The sequence below is a fragment of the Hylobates moloch genome, unplaced genomic scaffold, assembly GCF_009828535.3.
Source record: "Hylobates moloch isolate HMO894 unplaced genomic scaffold, HMol_V3 SCAFFOLD_5, whole genome shotgun sequence".
Lineage (NCBI taxonomy): Eukaryota > Metazoa > Chordata > Mammalia > Primates > Hylobatidae > Hylobates > Hylobates moloch.
The window spans coordinates 151,622,288-151,645,427 of NW_026652280.1; the positions used below are offsets into that span (position 1 = coordinate 151,622,288).

Here is a 23,140-nt window from a genome sequence, read left to right on the forward strand (position 1 = left end):
CTGTATTGTTGACCAAAGCTCATGGTAACTTCCTTTATAAGAAATGATACCCAAAGCTTTTTTGGGCAAGCCAAGACCAGCTTTTGAGACATGGGCTTCAATTTGGGAAGTCCCTATGGTTCTCTTTTTGAAACAAATCCTAGCTATGAACCTTAATCTTCAAAGCAGGAATTTCTTGTGTATAAAGTTGTGTATTCTTGCTGATTATACAAACATTTGACCAAAATACGATTCTCATGGCACTTCACTAACCAAATGCTGAAAATATGAATTTTTAAATGTATTTGCTTGTTTCTTTTTTAATTGCTTTTTTTTGTTTCTTTGACCCAGAGTATATTCTTTGTTCTCACCATGGTAGGTTTTACATACCAGAAGACGACACTTTTCCTTAACATATTCTAAAGAATGTGAAGCACAATAGAACACATATATCATAAATTGTTTATATCGTTCAATTGTTGAGACATTTGAACAAAGGTAAGCGTAGGAAATTATACAATTACAGCTTCCTTTCAGCAAAAACTATCTGCTAAATGTATTTGCCAAATAATAAGAATGAATATAGATAATATATCCTGTGTAGCCTGTCTACAGAAATTTTAACATTTACAAGTAAACAAATGGCTCTCTGAAATTCCCAACCTCCCTTGTCTTGAAAATGAGTACATATCCTTAATATACAGTTAAGGTGAGCAAAGTAAATAAACTACTGCCCAAATGAGATCAATGTAAACTATATTTTTGTGAGTCATTTATAGTCATCAAGGGATGATTTAATTTATCACAAATACCTTCGTCGTGTTTATTTTGAAGTTTTAACTTTCACACTACTAATTTCTTTCTGTCAACTAATTTTAAATTGTCCAATCCAATTGTCTGAATTTGGGCTAAGCTGACCTTGGATCAGAGTACAAAAGAAAATATTTTTCACAGACCAGCTATTTGATATATAATTTTCACTTGTTGAGACTATGTAAAAGTGCCCCACAATTCTAATTTTGAAGAAGTGTGATTTTATATTTATTACACATGAATTATATTATTTATATGGCTTCCTTTCTTGAACTTGATTGTAAATTAATTAATTTATTGTATTTTTTCTGAGTTACTGTATCAAATTTCATTAGATCCCATAGATGTGTTTTCTCATAAACGATATTTTGTAAAAGGAAAAACTCATTCTAGCTGCACCCCCATGTTCCACATTTCAGTGTTGCATATCTAGTAACACATTACTCTGAATAAATGGAATGATTTTAGGGTATTGTTTTTTTCTTTTCAGGTGTTATATCTGCCAGTTTTCAATACCGAATAGCTCTGAAGTCTTCAATCTACCAGTTGTTTGATGATGTATTAGTTTGTTCTCACACTGCTAATAAAGATGTACACAGTACTGGGTAATTTATAAAGGAAAGGGGTTTAATTGACTCACAGTTCCACATGGCTGGAGGCCTCACTATCACGGTGGAAGGCAAATGAGGAGGAAAGTCACATCTTACATGGTGGCAGGCAAGAGAGCATGTACAGTGGAACTCCCCTTTATAAAGCCATTAGCTCTTATGAAACTTATTCACTATCAGGAGAACAGCATGGGAAAGACCAATCCCCATGATTCAATTACCTCCCACTGGGTCCCTCCCACGACACATGGGGATTATGGGAGCTATAATTCAAGATGAGATTTGAGTGGGAACACAACCAAGCCATATCAGATGATATATAAATACTCTAGGCCTTTCCTTTGCCACCCAATTTATGCACTTTCATATTTGGCTAAGGAGTAGTTTCTGTCACTGAATATCTTCTGCATCAGACCAGAACCTACAAGAATAGAACGTAAGTGCACAGTCTTAAAGGCACTCTCTCATCTTCCTTCCTGTCAATGTTTACGGCGCTTGGACTGAACTCTTAACCTTTGCAGACAGCTATGTTGACCTCAGTGTGATACAGATTTGTATTCATCAATGCCATCTTAGTAAACCTTTTTTTCTTCCATTTCAGTTATGTTGATTTTTCTCCTTTAGCTGGAATTGTTTTTGATATCGTTGATGAAATTATTTGGCAGATGATTATTTCTCCCTTTTAAGGTTTTGAAAATGACAAATACCTTTGTTCATGATTGGAAAGGTGCCAATTTACATTATTGTACATACCTCTTCTTAAGATTTTCACTTTTTTGTATTTATCACCCATGTTAGGCAGTTTACTTGTATCCACATTAGAAGGAAGAACTACATCTACTTAAAGACTACAATTTGATGAGTTTTAACAGTTATATACTCCTGTGAAACCACCATCTTAATCAATACAAAAAATATTTCTGTCACCCCAAAAAGATTCATGGTCCCTCTTGCAATCAATTCCTTTCTTATTCCTCAGCCCTAGGAAAACATTAATCTTTTCAACTCTATTGATTAGTTTGCATTTTCTAAAATTATATATAAGTGGGATAATATGGTATGTACTATTTTATGTGTGCTTTCTTTCACAGGGCATAAGTGGAATGAAGGCAGAGAATGTTGACCATATTTGAACCCATAGTTGAGATAATTCTAAACAATTAGGAGGAGTGAGGAGTGGCTGAGAAGTGAAAAGGATGGGTTAGATAAATTAAAATAATTTTTACTAATATGAGTAGAAGGCACAATATATTGGTGCTGTTGAAACCATAAGGAATATTTAAAAAGAACAAAAATCCTTATCAGAGACCAACTTCTGGGTCAGCTAAAAATTAAAAGTTTTCCATTAAGGCATCCAATAATCACTATATTTAAGAAGCTGAACATCAATATGAAACAAAATTGTGAAATGATTAATTTAGACATAAAAATTTAACAAGTTCAGGAAATGTTGCCACTGTTTTTTCAGGTTCACATGAATCTGATTTTAGTTCCCACATACTCTTTTCAGAGGAATATTTAAATAATTTGACTGTGACAAGCCAAACTGTTTTGAGACCTCATTGAAAGTCAAATGAAAACATTAATCAAATGCAAAACTATTCCAGTCAGGCATAGAAATGCTGCAGGTTAGAAAATAAAATGTTGCGTGTGAGAAGGAAAATCAATTGATTTAGAAAAAGCAAGTATTGGTTCAAATGTACATGGTCAGTAGTGACTGGAAATCACTACAATTTCAGGAGGTTGTATTTGTCTTCAAAATCATCAGATAGTCTTGAGCTATAGCTACATTGCAAAACCAGTTTGTTTGACTAACTTTTCACCTGAGTAAAACAGAAAATCAGATCAGTCAAACAACTGATTGTCTTTCCCTTTCTCATTGTTTTTTATAGACAGGCTTTAGTGACTAGCATGCAAATAATTATCTACAGCACAAAATAGCCAGAGAAGTGACTTGTGGAATAGCAGTGTTAATTGAGCAAAAGAATGACTTTCATACTCTTAAATGCCACAGAATTGCTCAATATTAAGTGAGAACTACCTTCTCATTTCAGCTATGAATTCTAGAAAGTACAGCTCCTTTGGTAAGGTGATCTGAAAAATACATTGCATTGCTATTCAGTCAGTGCTGCTCCTGTTTTGTGGGGCCAAATGACTATACATCCCTATATTTTGGATTATCTAACTATCTAGTGTGGGTAATAACCTTAGTCTGTCACTTACCAGCTTTATCACCTTGATGATTTGCTAAGTCTCTTTAAGCCTTTTTCTGCCATTATGTGTTCAAAAATGTCATCATATAGAGCTACGAAGATTTAATTAGATGATGTCTGTGAAGCATTGAGTTCAATACCTGGCATAAAGAACATTAATATATGTTAGTCTTATGTTCCTTGATTATTATTAACTCATTCATCTGACAAATATTAATTGGATTTTTATTAGGTCCCAGTCACTGTGCAAAGCACTGAGAATAAAATGGTGAAAAATCTACAGCTCCTGTACCAATTAAGCTTAGTGTGTAGTGGGAACACTCTGAAGTTCACGAGCAATTTTAATAGCGTGAGAAGTGCTCTCCTGAAATAAGCAAGAGTATGATGTGCTGTGGAACGTGCAGGAGGGCTTTCTGCAGGAAGCATTTGGGATAGACAGGAGTTAGAAGAAAGCTTTATGGAGGAAGTGTGAGGAGGGGCACAGACAAGAAGAGAGAGGTAAGGCAGGGGCGAACGTTTGTGTCTGAGGGAATAGCATGTATTAAGAGCTATAATAAATGAAGCTTTTCAGATGGAGGCTATAGAGGCTGTTCCACTGAGAAAGCCAGAAAACAAAACAAGAACAAAAAAACGCTTTTTTTTTTCTCTCTAGCACTTACAGTGCTGAAGAACAAGCTGGGCAGGTAACAGCTCTTTAGCCTTACTCATATTTAGGAAGCAAAAAAGAAGAAACTTTGTCAAACCCACAGAAGATTAATAAAAGTTCAATGCTAAATGTCCGCCTGCAAGGCCACCCATATCTCAATAGAAGAAGACTTAGAATGTCTTTCACATTCTTTGTATGAAAAGAAAAAAAGAAGAAATTAAAGAAAGAGAAAGAATTCGAAGCCTGTAATCAATCTTTTCCTTTACAAAACCTAGCAATTCAGGAGGCCTGCCAGAGGCTAAGTCTTTCAGAGACCATGGACAGGAAAAAGCTTATTAAAATGTGCTCCATTCCCAAAGAAAGAGGTCACTCAAGATCCCCAGGCCCTTAACTCTGAATAGATTTAATGAAAGCCAACTCTATCTTACGAATTTAGAAGGGGGATTTCCCTCCCAAAAGAAAAGAAGGCAGACATCGTCAATGCTCTAACACTATTTCATCTATGGCACCAGGCATGCTTTTCACTAACTTTCTATAGGTTGCTAAAACCATTAAATGAGGGTTTAGTGACTGAGAATACAGTTCTTCCATACAAGGCTTGAAACATAATTGATACAAAGACCATCTATCCAGGATTAAAGAGTTCTAATCATTCTGTGAAGCTTGCATGCTCTTTCCTCCATGCTGGCCAAAGAAACACTGCATCTTTCAGAAAGGGACTATGCTGTTTCCCACATCATTTGGTAACCACAAAATGTTTCACCTTCAGTTAGACAAAGATAATCTAGACCATTCTGCAAATAGTACTGATGCAGCAGCTGGACACAAAATGAATCTTAGCCCAAGACTTTCTGGTAACCCTGCTTTATGTAATTAATATAAATTGTATACAAATATCTCTTGTAGAATCCTTCTCTAAAGTCCTCCATTGACTGTTGTCCTGGTACCCTTATTAATCACAAGGGTATTTCTCTGAAAAGGTAGACATGGACATCATTATTTCCATTTTGTAAATTAGAAATCTGAAGCAGAAAAACGTCAAGTGACATAACAGCAACACAGTAAGAACATGAATAGAAATAACAAAAATGATTGGGCATTGTCTCTTGGGAATCAAGAAGGTGTGATAGGATGAATTCTTCCTTTTCTTTCACTATTGAAGGAAGGATAAGGGAGAACCTTCTCAATGCTAATTTTGAAAACATCCTCCCTGGTTGTTTATAGTCGGAAGGACAATTGCTGAGTTGAGTTGCTGAGTGCTACTTGAGTATGGAGAAGAAAAGCTGCCTAACCACATAGGTGCTATACACATCCTCTGCAAAAATACAGCCTCTCCTACTTGGAATTTTTAGTCTCCAGAATGTGCCTCTGATGATACTTCCCCTTCTCTGCCATTATGTTTCCAAATAAATGATGGTTGAATGTCTAAATGGATGGTGTCTAAATTGCACCTTTAAGTTTTGTGAAGGAGCCCTAGGAAGAAGAATCACTGAGAAGGATCTTGGATAATCAAATAACCTTGTTAACCCTCAGCTACATTTTTAATCAAATTCTATTCCAGATCTGCATCTGTCTAATGGGAGTAACAGACTGAATCCCTGATTCAAGTTCGAACCAAGAAGGAGTGAGAGGTCTTAATGAAGGCAGTAATCTGTTATTTGAATCCCCTTGACTTTCTCTATAGAAAGAGATCTACAGTAAAACAATCCAATTATTTCCCAGATCTTTAGGGCAAGAAGAAATTATCCATCTGAGATATTACAAACAAAGTTTGTGTAATACAATCAAAAAGGAGAGCTAGATCATTAGAAACATTTAATTCAGGAAAGCAACTAGGGCATGCAAGAAAATTTAATAGTGAAAAGATTCTTTCAGAAGAATAAAGAAGAAAAATAATGCTAATAATGCTAATGTATTTTCTCATTTAGATCCAATAAGGTAGGCATTTAAATATAACCATCTTAGAAATTAGAAAACTGATATGTTAAATAAATTGACCAAGGACACAAGTGAAATATGGCAGAGCTGGGATGTGAACATGCTTAGTCTGGCTTCAGAGCCCATGCCCTCAATTAGTTCTTCTGTGGTCTTCCAATAGGACGACAGCCCACATCAACACACATCCCCAGAGGCATCCACACCATAGTCCCAGCCAGAGAAGACTAACATTGTTTAGAAACTTTCTTCCAAATAGGGAGGATTTTGAAATAGAAAATATTAAATGAGACTTTAAAAAGGTTTATAATTATCTGTATCTCTTTTTCTAGGCCAAATTCAAAGTATAGCTAGCTATTGGAAATTCAATCAATTAGAAAGAAATTTCCACTTACTAAGATTGTTTCTCATTTATTAGCTAGAAATTTTGGCTCTGGGTCCCTAGTCAGGTTGCACTCAATTAAACTCCAGAATCTTAAGAACACAACAACACAAATGAATCTCAGCAAGCAAGGGTTGAAAACGATGAAGTGAGAAACGCACAGATTACCACACGGCAGCATTAATATCATTATTGAAAGGTTAGCTGCTTAGGAAATCGACAAGGTGCCAAGAGGGCATTCACGGTGCCTCCCAAGAAATGACAGCAGAGAAGAAACGAAGCCGAACAGAGAAAAGCTTTTGTTGACATTTTCAAAAGCCAACTTTATACAGGCCATATCCCCAAAGAATAGAAAATGGCAATGTAAGAAACCAGTAACACCAGAAAATTGCAGGCCAGTGAGTTCACCACCAGTTACAGGAAAGCATTTGAAAGGTTTTAGAGGATCAGGAGGGGCGTCGCTTCTCCCTCCACGCTCAGTCTGTGGGTGAGGGAAGGTGACATTGTTATAGGGAAGGTACAGTTGCCACGCTATCTTTGGGCATTCGCAGGGTGTGAGTGTTGTATTAAGGAAAGAAGCTGCAGAGTGAACCGCTTCAACCACAAGAACGCACTGGAATAAGAAATCCTGATGCCAGGTTCCAGTGTGGAGTAGCACTATTTTTATAGCAAATAAAAAGTAAATGTTGGTATCGCAGGATTTCTAGTTTTGGTCAAATTAGTACCTTTCTGTGCTGTTATACGGATACATTTATTTGCACACACACATCGTCTTGTGTAGCATTTCAAATGGCATACAGAAGATGTGAGTGGAGAATTTGTCTGTCTGGGCTGAATGAGGCAAAGGTTCTGATGGGAGCTACTGTAAGAGACGGTAAATTTGTCCAGGTTTATGCAAGCAATGATAGTGTGGGGAAAACGAATGACTTTTTCTGACTTAAATATACCTGTTTTCATTTAAAGGGAGTATGTGTCTAAGGGAATTTACTTAATGGGGTTTAAGTAAGAGCACTATTTTAGAATTAATGAATGCAGCCAAAATTAAATGAGATGTTCTAATGAAGGCAGATGACAGAAGAACAACATTTTAACTGGCCCTGGGAGGAAACTTTAGCTATTTCTGTAGGGGGGCAAAAAGAGGACAACTCAGGACTAAAGGACATTCTAGTAGTGAAGTATGGGAGGGAGAATCTTAACCAAAGTGAAATGTCATGAGAATGTTTGGGACACAGTTGGCCCTCTGGAAACTATGAGCGTTAGTTGAGGAGGCAGGGATGAATCTACCCTCAGAGAAAAACCAGGAAGAGTTGGATAGTGAATCTCTGTGGAAATAATGGGTAGAAACTTGAGTCAGAGAGAACTCACTGTTTCTTCTGGAGATTCAGGAAGCTGAGGACAGACCGACAGACTGACTTCAGATGGAAACTGAGCATGTCAGAAATGGGGATAGAAATTATGACTGGACACCAACAACTGAGTGCAGCTCGTAAATAGGATTAGACCAATTTGTAGAACTAAATGGTTAAGGAGCCCCTTCTGTTGGATGTGGTACAAGGTTCTCTAAATACAGTGGCCATAGTCTTTTTATTTTAATGTTTACTGCTGAAGAAAAAAAAGTGTGTGTGTGTGTGTGTGTGTGTGCGCGTGTGTATGTGTGTTTACTGATATATAGTGCATGAGATTATGACAATGTTTTAAAATGTATATAGCCTATTTCATACTACTATATTTATATAGTTATGTGTTTTTCCTCTTGAGCCATATTTCGATTCAGGGACATAGTCATAGGTTTTTCTTCTTGGGCCACATTTTGATTCATAGACATATGTCGCCACACTCCCGAAGCTATTCTCATGTTTTTAAATTAACAAAAGTGAATGAGAAGAGTTATTTCAAAATGAATTCACATATAGTATGCTTTATTAAGTAGTTTACATTCATTTCCCAATTACTGCTATTAGTTCATAAATTGTGAAAATACATTAATAAACTAAAAATATTTAGTATGCAACTAACATTATATTTGTATAACTGATTCATGCAAATCCAGATCAGCCTTCTTAATTCTAACCATTACTCAAACACCTATTACCTGTTATCACCAGTGTACATAGGGTCAGTGTAGCACAGACTTCTGGCTGACCACTAAAACTCATTTCCTCTTCTTCTAGGCACACAGCTAGACTACATTTCCCAGGACCTCATATGGTGCCACCAAGACAGAGCTGACCGTATCACCCAATGCCAAACCCTCAGCGTCACTGTCAAGTCACATTGGTCATTATGAATTGTGTAAATGCCCTTGGGGATTAGCTGAGGTGATGAAATTGTATATATAAAATAAAATTAAATTAAACTGACAACAACAACAATATGTGTGCCATGCTAATGCCTGGCCCATACAACATGTCATGCACATCTTATATATTCTTGTCTCATTAATGCTTACTTGAATTTGGATGACCCCCTAGAAGTCACACGTTGAAGATGGGTCCTGAGTAACATCATGGATAGGGACTGCCTCAACAACTTGTTCATCCACACAATCAAGATGCAAATTTCAATTGTATTGGAACCATTATACCTTATGGATGCTATCGTTACAGCAGATAAACTACCCTAACTAATCTGAATTTCACATTGTAAATATTAATAAATTATATAGCTTAGTTTTTTCCTTACTCAAAGCAGTAATAAAATTGAATCTGATTGCAGTTGATTACTTTTTTTAAGAAAAATTTTAACTTGAAAATCTGCAATCAGATTACAATTTTGGACATAAACATTTCGGAACTACAGGTAGCCCTAATCCCTAAGGCATCCATTGTATATTATGAATTCACTTTTCTTCTATGTACTCCAAATGATAGTGATTATTTCTCATGCTGAGGAGATTTGAAAATCATCCCTGAACTCACCCTCTGTAGAGCTGACTTCTTTCTTCTAGTTTTAAAAGGCTGGAAGCATTACAAAAACATATGGAAATGTGTCTGTTTATATGGGCATTTATATATAAATGTGTATACTTATATGTGCATTGATATAATAGTGAATTAAAAATACAGAGATACACAAACCCATGGTACCCATGGCACAGAATAGGTCCACAGATCTAGCAGTTTCCATGGGAGTTGGGTTATCTGTGCTAGGCTCCTCAGGAGCAAATCACTTAGAATTCATGGGTGATATCAGAAAGTTCCCAGGAGTGTAGAATCTACACAGATAGCCAAAACAGAAATAAAAGTTTTAATATCAGACAACTGCAGTGCACACTGCAGTTCATATGGGTATTCAAGGCTATAAACCCTAGAATAATATAGAACATATACACATATATATGAATCCTTCTCTTTATATGTGTATCTATTTATTACATATAATTCTGTATTATATGGGTATATAGTACTTACATAAACAATGTGCAATATAACTGTCTGGTATTGAAACTTTTGTATCTGTTTTGGCTACTTGTGAATATTCTACACTCTAGGGAACTTTCCAGTGTCATTCATAAATTAGAAGTTATTTTCTCTGGAGGAGGCTTGTATGGTAAAACTCCCATGGAAACTGCCAAATCTTGGGACCTATTCTGTGCCACAGGTACCATGGGTGTGTGGATCTCTGTCTTTGACATTCATTACTGAGTAAGTCAATACACAAATGTATGAATGAATGATTAGACTGACTTTAGGGTGATTATTTTGAAAACATTTGGAGTTACGTTGTGACTTGATTCCCTAATATTCCCACCTTACTCTGGCAGCAGAGAAGAATGAAGTTATATGGCAAATGATTAAGAGGAATAATTGACATCAGACTAAAATGTGATTCTCAACCTTGCCTAGATATTGGAATAGCCTGAAGTGCTCTCTCTCCAAATATGATACGTAGGCCCCAAGCCTGGAGATTCTGATGTAATCAGCATCAGGATTTTCTTAAAGTTCTCTTAGATACTGTGCAGCCAAATTGAGAACCACTGCACTAGAACAATCCTTCCTCTCCTAGATCATAAGAATTAATTGGTGGTCTTGTTTAAAAGTGTAGATTCTCAGGCCCAACGTAAGACATTCTGAATCAGTCCCTTCAGTGTCTTTGAATCTTCTTTTTTTTTTTTTTTTTTTTTTAATGAAGGCCCCCAAATGATTCTTCAGGAAAGTTTGTAAATGCTTCCTTAGGCTCTATGCTCTGCTGGAAAAAGTGTTATGATCTGTCATTCTCACCTGTATCCCTATGGCATAGCATAGACCCTAGATCGTATCATGCATTCAATAAGTATTTGATATTATTTCATTAATTGACATTTTTCAAGTGCAAATGACTAAAAATAATTGATAAAATTTAAAATGCTACTTGTGATGACTGGTTTTATACTAGAGAATCACAGATACAGGGTTGTCAAGGATTTCATAAGAGTTTTAATGGGTTCTGTTGCAGGACTTTTATAAGTATGGTAATATAATCAGTTAATTGGTCTGCATAAGAGTCTTCAGAAGTCTCCTGAAGATGATATTTGCCAATGGATGCAGAATTCTTTCTGTATAAGCACTTATTAGAAAAGTCACAAGTTCAAGAAATAGCTGGGAGAGGGACTCTATAATACATGGAATTTGAGGAACACAAATTAGAAAATTAACAATTTGTTTATTTTACTTAATGGTGTTTTCTTACATGCAGGAATTTTATATTTTGCATTCAACTGAGAGGCAAATGCATATATCAAATTAAAAGCAACTATTATAATTTTCTATCAATATTTTTCTTTAGCACTTCCTAAAATCTTCACTATTTTAGTTAAATGTCATCTTCAAAATTAAGATTCTTTTAGCTCATAACAGCTCTGTCTTTTTAAATTACCTGTCATTTTAAATTACCTGGCTATTTTAAAATTATCACTCATTATTTTCCTTTATACCCACTAGAATAAGCTGACAGTCAAAAACGGTGAGTCCTTCTCAGATCTAGACCCCAAACTAATTAGTTATATCATATAAAAAAACCTCTGTATGTATGAGAATATTGTTGTAACCCTTCAGTGGGTTCTCCTTGCCCGGTGCCTAGATAAATTTGATTTATCAAGACAGGGGAATTGCAATAGACAAAAGTTTAATTCATGCACAGCCAGCTGTACAGGAGAGAAGAGTGTTATTATTACTCAAATCAGTCTCCTCAAAAACTTGAGGATGGGGTTTTAAGGAAAACTTGGTGGGTAGCGGTCTGAAAGTGGGGACTGCTGATTGGTTGGGTTGGAGATGAAATCATAGGGTGTCAAAGTTGTCGTCTTGATGCTGAGTCAGTCTCCTGGGGCCAGGAGACCAGATGACCCAGTTTATCAGTCTGGGTGGTAGCAGCTGAGCCATCCTGTACAGCGTCTGCAAAATATCTCAAGCACTGATCTTAGGTTTTGGAATAGTGATTTATCCCCAGAAGCAATCTGGGGAGGTTTCGAATCTTTCAGCCTCCAGCTATGTGATTCCTAAACCATTATTTCTAATCTTGTGGCTAATTTGTTGGTCCTATGAAGGTAGTCTAGTCCCCAGGCAGGAAAGAGGTTTGTTTTGTGAAAGGGCTATTGGTATCTTAGTTTCAAGTTCCTCCCAAAGTTATTTTGGCCTATGTCCAGGAATGAACAAGAACAGCTTGCAGGTTAGAAGCAAAGTGGAGTCAAGTCAGATCTTTCAGTCTTAATTTTCTCAGTTGTAGTTTTTGCAAAGGTGGTGTTAATTGTGGAGTGTTTTTCCATCCCCAATATTAAAGGGAACAAATGAGGGATTAAGAGTAATAAAAAATGCATTTTGTATGGTGCTGCATGGTTTATAAAATGATTTCATATACATATTTCATGTGAATGCCATGTGCACTTTGTGATGGAGGTTATCACTATTTAATTCCTTACAGTGTTAACATCCATTTATAATACTATATCTTTATAGAAGGAGAATATCATGTATTTGATCCATGTATGTTTGCAGTGATGTTTCTGCTTCAATGTCGAACAATTTGAAAAATATACTTTTCCAAGAAAAACACACAGCTTCTAGTATTAAGTAAAAAGCTTTAAATCCTTTAAGCTATAAATAATGACTAGCAAGCTCCAATGCCACAAAATGAATGTATAAATTAGGCCAAATATAAGTTGGTAGGTGGTGAGGTCTACAGAAAATTAGAGAAGTGCATTCCTGCTTGAATTATGAACATTTTCAAAATATTTAAACACTATGGGCCAAACAAAACCTATCTGCATGCCTTCTATGCAACATCTGTTCCACACCAGCAGAACATGGAGTGTGAAAGAAGAAATAAAGCAGGAACACAGAACCATAAGAAGATGATATGAGAAATTGTTTGGGTCACAGGAATTGACTTTCTAAAATATTAAAGTACAGACGGTAAGGTTGATAAATATTGCTGATGCCCATTCAGTATCATCAATATGCTCCTTCTATCTCTCTCTTCTCACCTGGTTTTGCTGTTGTTGTTGTTACAGTAGAAGATACAGAATACTACAGACTTAGTCTCTTTAGTCAGTTTCCTTATCTGTACAATGGAAATAATAATAACTATCCTATAGAGTTGTGTGGTTAAATGAAAGCATGACAAAGGCTTAGCAAAGCTCCTTTCATATTGCAATAAGTAAACGGTAGGTATTATCATTATCATCATTTCCATTGAAAACAACTACTTTCTTGCTCCTTCCTTGAACTTTTCCTTACTATATATAGTTGGCCCTCTAAATCCATAGGTTTCACTTCTGTGGATTCAACTAACCATGGATTAAAATTTTTTTTTAAAGATTGTGTCTGTACTGAAGATGTATAGACTCTTTTTCCTTTGTCATTATTCCCTGGACAATATAGTGCAAAAACTATTTACATAGCATTTACATTGTACTAGATATTATAGGTAATCTTGCAATGATTTAAAGTACAGGAGAGGATGTGCATAGGAAATATGCAAATGCTACAGCAATTAATACCAGGGACTTGAGCATTCTCAGACTTTGGTATCCTTGAGAGGTCCTGGAACCAATCCCCTGCAGAAACCAAGGGACATTTACTGAAGATCAAAATTAACTTTCAGAACTGGATGGTAAAAACTCTCAGCTGGCTTTCCTTGCCATGGGAAAAGTAGAGTTCTTTTTTTTTCACTCAAATAATTGCAACAACCACAAACTCCAACATAAAAGTGCCCCATCCTGTGGGCTCAAACATCCTTTTCCCTTTAAAATTATAAAAGTTATTGGGCAAGTTGGATGCTATACACAAGTAGTCATACTTATACCAATTAGGTCATTGCTTCATAAAATGACACGGATAGAAATGCCACAAGAATTTGGTTCAGTTAAAAAATATTATTTAGACATGTTCTCTGTGTAAGACATAATGCTTAGTTCAGAAAATGTGAGATGAAGAGAGCAGTGTCTGACCCTGAAACCCTGACTTGCCCAGGCTAATGGGGAATATAAAAACATAAACAGACCATGTCAATACAAATGCAAATAAGTGTATGAGTTTCCCAATCTCTGATGTGCATCTTTCTCTCTACTTCTTTGAGTGAGACTTTCTAGGTACCATGCTAAAGCAGAGGTTAGTATGCTGTGAGAAGCCTGAGAAAAGATTAATGCCTGTTCTTCAAACTCTACATTTAGCTCCACATAGGCTAAGAAGCATTCTACTCAACTTTCATCTTTGACTTACTTGAAATCCTCTGAAAGTTGCTCTTTCATCATTTTGACCCTTAATTATTTTCTATATAAAGTGGAACTCTAGTTGCTTTCTGGGCATATGTCTTATATGCCAAGTAGTGCAGCAAGCTCCCTGAGGGAAAGGACCCAGGCTCTTTTGAACCATGTACAATGCTACATATGCATGCATCTGAAAAACAATGTTTTGCTGCTGCTACCAGATTAAAGATTGATAGAAAACAGTCTACAAATAATTGGTACAATAGTTTGGGACTCTATCATAATGAAGGCACCTAAAAAATGAATGGTGTTTCATAAAATTCAAAAACTTTTTGATGCAATTAGCCTTTAGGTTAGATTAGAGGCAGCAAAAATTGTAGCTATACACTTATATCAGCTATATAGTAAATGTTCTGTTTTTATTTTAATCAACATTTATATTTTTGGTCCTGCCTGACAACTGGTGGTAACAACTTGCACATAACTCAGGGCAACAGAATATATAATGGCCCCACAAATGAAGAGTTACAGCTAGAGAAAACTTGCAATGATGACTTACTGCAATGATTACTCATTTGTTTTAATACCTTGTGCAAAAATGTTTGGGATGGAAAGATAATACTCTTAAAATCATCAGTTTATATTATGCTAATTTATCATCTAAATCTGTTTCTGAAATAGTTAAATGTTTGTTAACGTAAATGCTTGGTCTGAAATTAAGAAAGGTAAAGAACTAATAGCTAAAAATTAAGAAATGACTTTTATGTGAAAACTAGTAAATAATTATAAATAGATTGAGACTTATATATGTTTACTTTCAATATTTAAGATTTTACCACTCATGTATCTGATTTTTCTCTCCTATCTTTCATATCTATCTGAGAAGAGAAAAATAGCTGAGGGCAGTCTGAGCTGTATGAGCAACACAAAATTTGTCAGGCCTAGACAGACATGAGCATGGGACTTTAGTCATGTCTGCAATCTCCATTTCCCTGGGGCAATAGTGTAAAGGCATTTTGTTCCTGACTAGCTGTGTTACCCATTATCTTTATGCTCCTATAATTTTTTATTAAAGAACAAGGTATAGCCAATCAATAGCTTATATTATTTTAATGTAAATTCTTTGTAAACAACTTAAAAACTGCTTTTTTTTGTCTTAAAAACTAACTTGTAACCACTGCTAATTGGAGTATGTATTCAGGACAACTTGAATCCATGCTCATGGGTAATGATCCTCAAGCTTTGAGCTTGAATAAACTCTGTATTTTGTTATTTAAAGTTGACATGTCTCTTCCTTTCATTTCCACTGCCACCAGTGAAATTCTGCTTTTCATTACTTCTTATCTAGATTACTGCAACAACTGCCTCACTAGTTTCTCGACTTTCCCTTCAAGTTGATATTTTACCAGATGCTGGATTCATCTTTCAATAATATAGCTCCAAACTTGCGATTTTCAGCTCAAACGTCTTTATGGTCTCTTTACAGAAAAAAAAATCTGAAATACCTTAGTAATAGCATTCACTGGTGTCTGTGCTCTTGTTCTATTTTTCTATACTTTTTTCCAATTGTCCACTTCATACATGATACATATTACATACATTTATACACTTTGTATACTAAAATGAAACTATAGTTCCTATATATACCTTTAACTTTCTAATCTCTATGCATTTCATTAATGTCTTCCCTAAGCCTATAGGATGCTCTTCCAAACTCTACCCATCTTTCAGGACCAAGCTCATATGTCATCCCTTCCATGGAGTTGTCATTAGAATCCTCAGAAGCAATTAATATTCTTGTTCCTGAAATTTTTGTACTAAACCTTCTATATAACTTATTATTTTATACCTCAAATACATTTAGGTAAATATTTTTCACGTCTACATAGAATGTGAAAACTCCTTGAACATAGTCTATGAACGTCCCACTTTGTAAGCTCTACTGTGCTGAAAATAGTCTTTAAGCATAGATGTTCAAACATAGTTGTTGACCAAATGACTGACTAGAGTAATTAATATTTAGTAGCTTCAGAACTATAAAGCTTTTATAAAGGGCTATATACACAATCTATTTGAATCTTATTGATTATCATAAAATGAAAATGATTGATGTGGAATAATCTGACTTGCTTCATAAACTAAATCAGTGTTTGTCTAACTATTCTCTACAGCACCTTTGGGCTTCCACAGAGGTGGCACAGGAATCTCTCTCCTTAGCAGTGGGAAATGGGAAGTAAATAGAGTTTTCTCCTCCCCACTTTACCTTCACCCAACACTGCTCCATTTTGTATATTGGCCTTTCCTATAAGACTTTACTCAGGGAAAGTTTTCACCATTTATGAAAAGTTTTGAGATCACTTGGGGTTCCACCACTGGAACACTCTGATTTCATATTTGTTTCACATGAAATCCTCTTTACCTGATAACTAAGTAAATAAGCTGTTGTGGTTAAGCTGAATTTATGATAGCACAAAGTACATTTCAGATAATTTTATATCAGGAGCTACTCTAACACTTCACTTTATAGGAGACATATCATTTTTTAATAGCCATTTAGCTCACTGCTTGATCTGACCTTACTGACCTGGAAACTAGTTAGCTGGTGCATCTTACAGATATTACTGTATTTGTGAACATTCGTCATAGATTTAAAAGATCCCTGAGAAGCAGTTATACAGCTTTCTACTCCTTAAAAGACAATGACAAAACTTTCTATTGCCTAAGCTTATGGTAGCCTGTCCTCTTACCCACAGAGTACCCTGATCTGCAATAAGTCTAAAATGTATCTTCACTGAACTCTGTCTTAAACTCCCAGTTAGTTATACCCTTCTGAGTTCATTATTTAGGAAAAAAATACCTGTTCAAGTCACGATGTATAATTGGCTGTGTCAGGTTGTGAAGGTACTCCATGCCTTTGGCAACATCTACTGCAATAATTAATTTAGACTGCAAATCAAGAATCCTGGAATTTAAAAATAGATTTAACAGAGATGAAATGGTCAAAACGAATACCAAAAAAGCAAATGATGTGTGAGAGTTGTTACTTTATATAATCTTAACCATTTTTTGTTTCTTGAAGGTTAAGCTAGAAATTCAACAAATCTGAAGAAATAGCTTTCCTACATCAGAAAATGCTTAATTATGAATCAATTAAGATACACAGCATCTCTTGTTTAAGATATTATACTTGGTTTTATAATTTATTTATAATACTATACTTAATTTCTTTGTAATATTGTAAAATGAAATCTATTTTAATCACTATATGAAACTACATTCTAATTACTATATGCATAAACTCAGAAAGTGAATTCACATTGGATATGTGCAAGATCACTTTTTTAAAACTTTATTTTATTCTGAGCTTACATATATCTTCTTTATCAGTACTTCAAATTTAGCCTAATTATTTTAAGCTCCAGTTTCCAATTTAAATTCCTTAAATTTGTTATCTTCAACTGAATTTCAGCTAAGAAAGCACAAAGTATTTCTATTCATTGAAACACAGTTATTAGGCTAAATTATTAGCGATATTAAAAATGACACACTTGCTAGCAGCACTCAGATTTCAAAAGGTGAAGGCTCATCCAATGGGAAACCCTCTGAAGTATTGCAAGAGTAGTTTCAATGGAATGTCCAAGGATAAATTAGAACAAAAGTCCCATACCTCTTCTGCTCATGAAGGAGGGAGAACAGAGAACCCCCTGATATGTATTGAGTGACAATGGCAAACTGGCTGGGATCATTCAAGCAAGCGCCCACAAACTGAATTACACAGGGATGATTGAGCTGGCAGAGAATGGACACCTCTCGGCAAAACATATCCACATCTGACTTGGAGCAGTAGGTATTGGCTCGATAACTGGAAATGGCAGCAACAGAAAATCTTCAGTAAACAGATGGATCTAAACAAGGGGCTTGCCATGCATATGCTTCTCAAAGGTCACAATTCCACCTGGATGCTAAATTTTTTCATTTGCTTGCTTACCGTTTTATAGCCACTATTTTATTTCTGCATCGTCCTTTATATACTTTCCCAAAAGAACCTACAATTGTTTAAAATAAATAAATAAACACATATTAACTTGAGTTCATCCAACTAAACCAGACCTTTATTTATTTATTTTTTTAGGTTACCTGAGCCAATAATCTCATGGAACTCAATTTCTGAGAGCTGAAGATGGAAATGTGAAGGCAATCCAGCTCTTAGGAGGAGAATATCTGCCTTCTCTGCAAACAGAAATTGTCATTTTATTTTTTAAGGTAAAAAGCACACACGTGGATGTGTATACACATGCATATATATATTGAACTAAAAACATAATTTCCTAATAACATTTAATTTTTAATGTTCCAACTGTAATTGACTACTTGAAGATGCTAAAACCTTAACCCAAATGATCCCTGGCCCCCTGCATTAAAATCATGTTAGTTCTATGTCTTGTTACTCACTCCTTGTTACCAGGGCTAAGGGTCTATTCCTGATCTGGTCACCAACCAGCTTGCCTGCATGACATGGCAACCCTGGAGTCCAGTCCATATCACATTATGATCAAGGTTCTGATCTGGTAACTCTCTTCAGTCTATTCCAATAGGCTTAGCAAAATATCCATAAACTAACCTCAAAGGGATGCCAATTAAATGACAGGAAATAAGCATACGAATCACTCTAAGGAAACACTCATTCTACATTCTAAGGAAACTATTTGGAATTTAAATTCCAAATAGTTAAATATATATTTACATTTGAATCAAAGTTTTTACTTTCCTGATCCAGCGTTATTCATTTCTGTGTGAAGCAAACATTCAAAAAAGGTCCCAAAGTATTACTTATTGGGGATATTTTGAAAAATAATATATCTTTTTTCACACATGTTTTCTAGTCCCAATTCTCCTTAAAGAAATATTAATATTTATAATTCATTTTTATAAAAAACAGAAACATCTGAACAGTCCAGTGAGATTTTGATTTTTCTTTAATAGTCATGTGAAATTTTCACTGTTATTATATCTTCATGTATTGAAAGGAGATAAAGGATAAGGTTAATTACAAAAAGAATGGTCTGTCAATAATATTTGTTGTGCTTGTGAAATAGTCATCATTTGTAATATGTAAAACAAAATTGAAAGTTACATTTGAAGCAATAGTTATCCTTAGTAATCAAATATAACAATTGTCCCAGATTATAAGTACCTTTTGTCATACTTTTAATCTTCCCCAAGGGTGATGGAACAGATACATAGGAGCCATCTAGAAATTAAATTATATAATAGAGTTGAAAGTAGCAATCTTTTTTTTTACATAAAAGTTCAACATTATAAAAATAAGCAGGTGACGAAACGAAGTAAAACTATCCCTTCAGGCCCAAATCTTTCTCTGGATACTGAAATTGTACTGCAAGTGTTTATTTAGAAAGTGCATAAAAAGATTTTTTAGAAAACCCAAGTTGTAGCAGGCTCTAGCAGATTTAATTTGTGTCTGGATATGAGTATTCAGTAATAGATTACTGAAATGGAAAACGACTGCTCTCAGCTTATCCAGGCCTTCCTAGTCATGCACAAGCCTCATAAACATCCAGTCTGGGAAATGTTAAACTTAGAGGAGCTGCAGATTGGTGAGTTAGAAAATAGCTGAAATGGAGGCTTCTTTATGTTCAGCCTCTCCCAGACATAAGGTTACTTAAAATAAATCTAATCTGACATAGGCTATGCCCTCCTCCCTAGCCCCAGAAAGAATGATAGTAACAGAAACACAGGTTTACCTTTAGTCACAGTATATTATACAACAATGAAAACTGAATAAGAAAAGGGGTACCTCCTCCAGGCTGAGAATATTCATTACAGGGCAATTCATCTTGCGGTCTCTTATAATGCTTCAGGAGTGTGACAATGGCATCATGCCCTTTATGAAAAGATACAAAGAGTCCTAAGTTTTGTTTAAGTTATTCAGTCTACTCTCAAATCCAAAAATTATTGGAAGTAGCTTACAACATAGGACAAATCATAAGAGGTAATGTATTGCAATAGAAATTTAGTTCATTCATTCTTTGGTTCAAAATAATTTCTTAAGACTACCATATGCGAAGCACTATGTCAGGCACTCTACTGGGAATGGGTACTGGTGATGCAGTGAACGAAGTGATTATGGTCTTACCCTTGAGAAGCTTACAATGTAGTTGAACAAATAATCAGAAAAATGATGAGGATTTCTAAATAAGGCAATACTAAATACTATGGGAGTATATAATGAGGGCACTATTAAAAGGGCAAAAAGTACATACAGTAATCAGGAAAGAGAGATGTATTTGCTGTGACTGAGCAGTACATTTGATTCAGTAGTGCAGTATTATGCAGCACTAAGACAATTTACATAGGTTTTTAGAGACAGCCGGCTGCCTGCCAATATTTGTACTCCTCTTTCACAGGGTGATTTTATCACTGGGAATGGCTGCCCACCCAGTGACATTTTCCTACGTACCTTGCATCCAACTGTGGCCTTGTGACATATTTTCATGAAGGGAATATGAGCAAAAGTGAAGTAACTTCCAGGTGTGTGCCTTAAGAAACAGGGGAGCCTTCTCTACTCTTCCCATTTGCTGGCTAGATGCAGAAGGCTCTGAAGCTCTGAGGGTTGGAAGAAAGCCATCCACTGACCAGAAATGCCCACCCTGGAGTGCTATATGAGAAATCCTTTTCTATTATAACACCACCACCAATCTAGTGTTTACTAGTTACACTAGGGGCTTATGATTGTGAAGGATAAAAAACGCCAAATGATCCTCTGAGTAATGCAATGTTTTTCAATAAAATTAAACTTCAATACTATTTTAATGCATTCACTATAAAAATAATCTATGGAGCTAATTTACAAGAGAGAAAAACAGCCAACCTTAAAGATGTTGCCATAGGATTTGTGAAATACAACAGAGCTCATTGTAAAACTGGCAAACTTAAGGAATTGAAAAAGCATAAATACTTATCTGTCACAAAGGATCTGTAGTTAACATGGGTTAAGCATACACCTAGCTTATGTAGAGATGCTGAGATTTGATTGCCTTTCAAATCTTCCCTTCCCCAAAAACTTTAAATGAATATTGCATTCAAGATCATAAGGTGGAAAAATCATGGTATTTACAAGCACGAAAAGCTTTTCCAAAGGTAACAAGGCTAAGATTCTTCGAGGAAAAAAAAAAAAGGAAAAAAAAAAAAAAAGCATTGTGATTACAATTGCTAAAACTGGTAGCACAACTTAAGTCTACATAACTAGTGTCCATTTTCTTATCATCTCCAGCTTTCTATTCATGACTGGTGGATCTCTAATTTTCTCAAATCATAGGCATAAGTTATAATGAAATGACATGGGGGGCAGTCCCACTGGCATTCTTTCTTTGGACCGTAGTGAGCTCATGATCAGGGAAACCTTAAGACATTAAGGACATTAGCCAACAAACAAGTTTCTAGGGGAAGCACCTAATAGGCAGAGAGAATAGATAATGCAGTAGTCCCAAGATAGGAGCAAACATACCATGTTTAGAGAATGAGAAAAGGCCAGTGTGGCTTCACAAGCAAGGATGAGAGTGGTATCAGATTTGGTTGGAGAGGTAGGCAAGTGTACTTCACGTGGACTCATGCTTCTCAAACTTTTTACTATGTACAAGAATCACTTGAAGTGCAAGTTCAAACAGATTCCCCAGCCCTGTCCCAATAGATCACAATTGAAAAAGTCTGTAGTAGAGGCTGAGTGTTGCGTTTCTAACAAGGTCCCAGGTGATGCTCATCAGCAATCTGCACTTTGACTACAACTGATGTAGAGCTTTACAGGTGAGGATAAGGAGATGAGATTTTCGTGTGGTGTAGGCGAGATGGGGAGCCACTGAAGCATTTTAATTAAAGGATATGATTTGTTTTACTTTTTAAAAAGATCCTCATCTACAGGTTAGAAACGATAATTCACCCTTGTAAGATTGTTGTAAAGATTAACTAAGATGATGTATGTAATATGCCTTACAGTTCTAACACATCAATGTGCCTTTTGGGTCTTGTCACTGCTTTTTCACTTTACTTTTTGCCCCAAGAATTGTAGGTGAACTTGGAAATTCCTTTTTGGAATTTCAGATGAATATTCTAAATACCAGTGTATTCATTTTCTATTGCTGCTATTGCTAGTTATGACAAACATAGTGACTTGAGCAATACAAATTTATTATCATATAATTCTGGAAGTCAAAAGTCCAACATGGTTTTCTCTGAGCTGAAATCAAGGTGTTAGCAGGACTGCATTTCTTTCTAGAGGCCTTAGGAGATAATCGGTTTCCTTAACTTTTCCAAGTTCTAGAGGCCACCCACATTCCTTGGCTTGTGGCCCCTTTCCTATAGCTTCAAAGCCAGCAATGGTTGGTTTAGTCCTCATATCATATTGCTCTGACCTCTGCTTCTACCCCTCCCTTCCATATTGCAATGAGCCCACTGGGATAATCCGGGACAATCTATCTCTTAAAGTCAGCTAAATAACAACCTTGATTCTTCCCCATGTAAGGCAGCCTACTTACAGTTCCAGCAAACAGGACCTGAACATCTTTGGGGGTGGCGGGGGGCATTACTCTACCTCCTTGATTCTTCCCCATGTAAGGCAGCCTACTTACAGTTCCAGTGAACAGGAACTGAACATCTTTGAGGGGGCATTACTCTACCTACCACATCCAGTTTCATGAAGATTTCAGTGTGCCTGTCCTTGCTTCTGTGTTGTGGCTGCCTGCTGTTGAGCATTTTCTTTTCTTGCTTTGGTGGCCATTTTAACCTCAGGATAAAAGTAGTACTAAAGACCAAAAATTCCTTTGGAATTAAAATTTGGCTGAGTGACTTGACTCACACCCCAGTGTTTCG

At 35.7% G+C, this 23,140-nt stretch overlaps 1 protein-coding gene across 1 annotated transcript in view; it reads right to left on the minus strand.

Annotated features, from left to right (window-relative positions):
* The window catches only part of LOC116469888 (fucose-1-phosphate guanylyltransferase), a 341,977-nt gene that overhangs the window by 153,652 nt on the left and 165,185 nt on the right, over positions 1-23,140 (minus strand). Inside the window, exons 14-19 of the mRNA XM_032155579.2 lie at positions 20,073-20,159; positions 19,452-19,508; positions 18,395-18,487; positions 18,246-18,303; positions 17,925-18,119; positions 17,115-17,219 (exon numbers count right to left, since the gene is read on the minus strand). Of these exons, the coding sequence (XP_032011470.1) occupies positions 17,115-17,219; positions 17,925-18,119; positions 18,246-18,303; positions 18,395-18,487; positions 19,452-19,508; positions 20,073-20,159 (595 nt within the window). The remainder of the gene's footprint in view (positions 1-17,114; positions 17,220-17,924; positions 18,120-18,245; positions 18,304-18,394; positions 18,488-19,451; positions 19,509-20,072; positions 20,160-23,140) is intronic.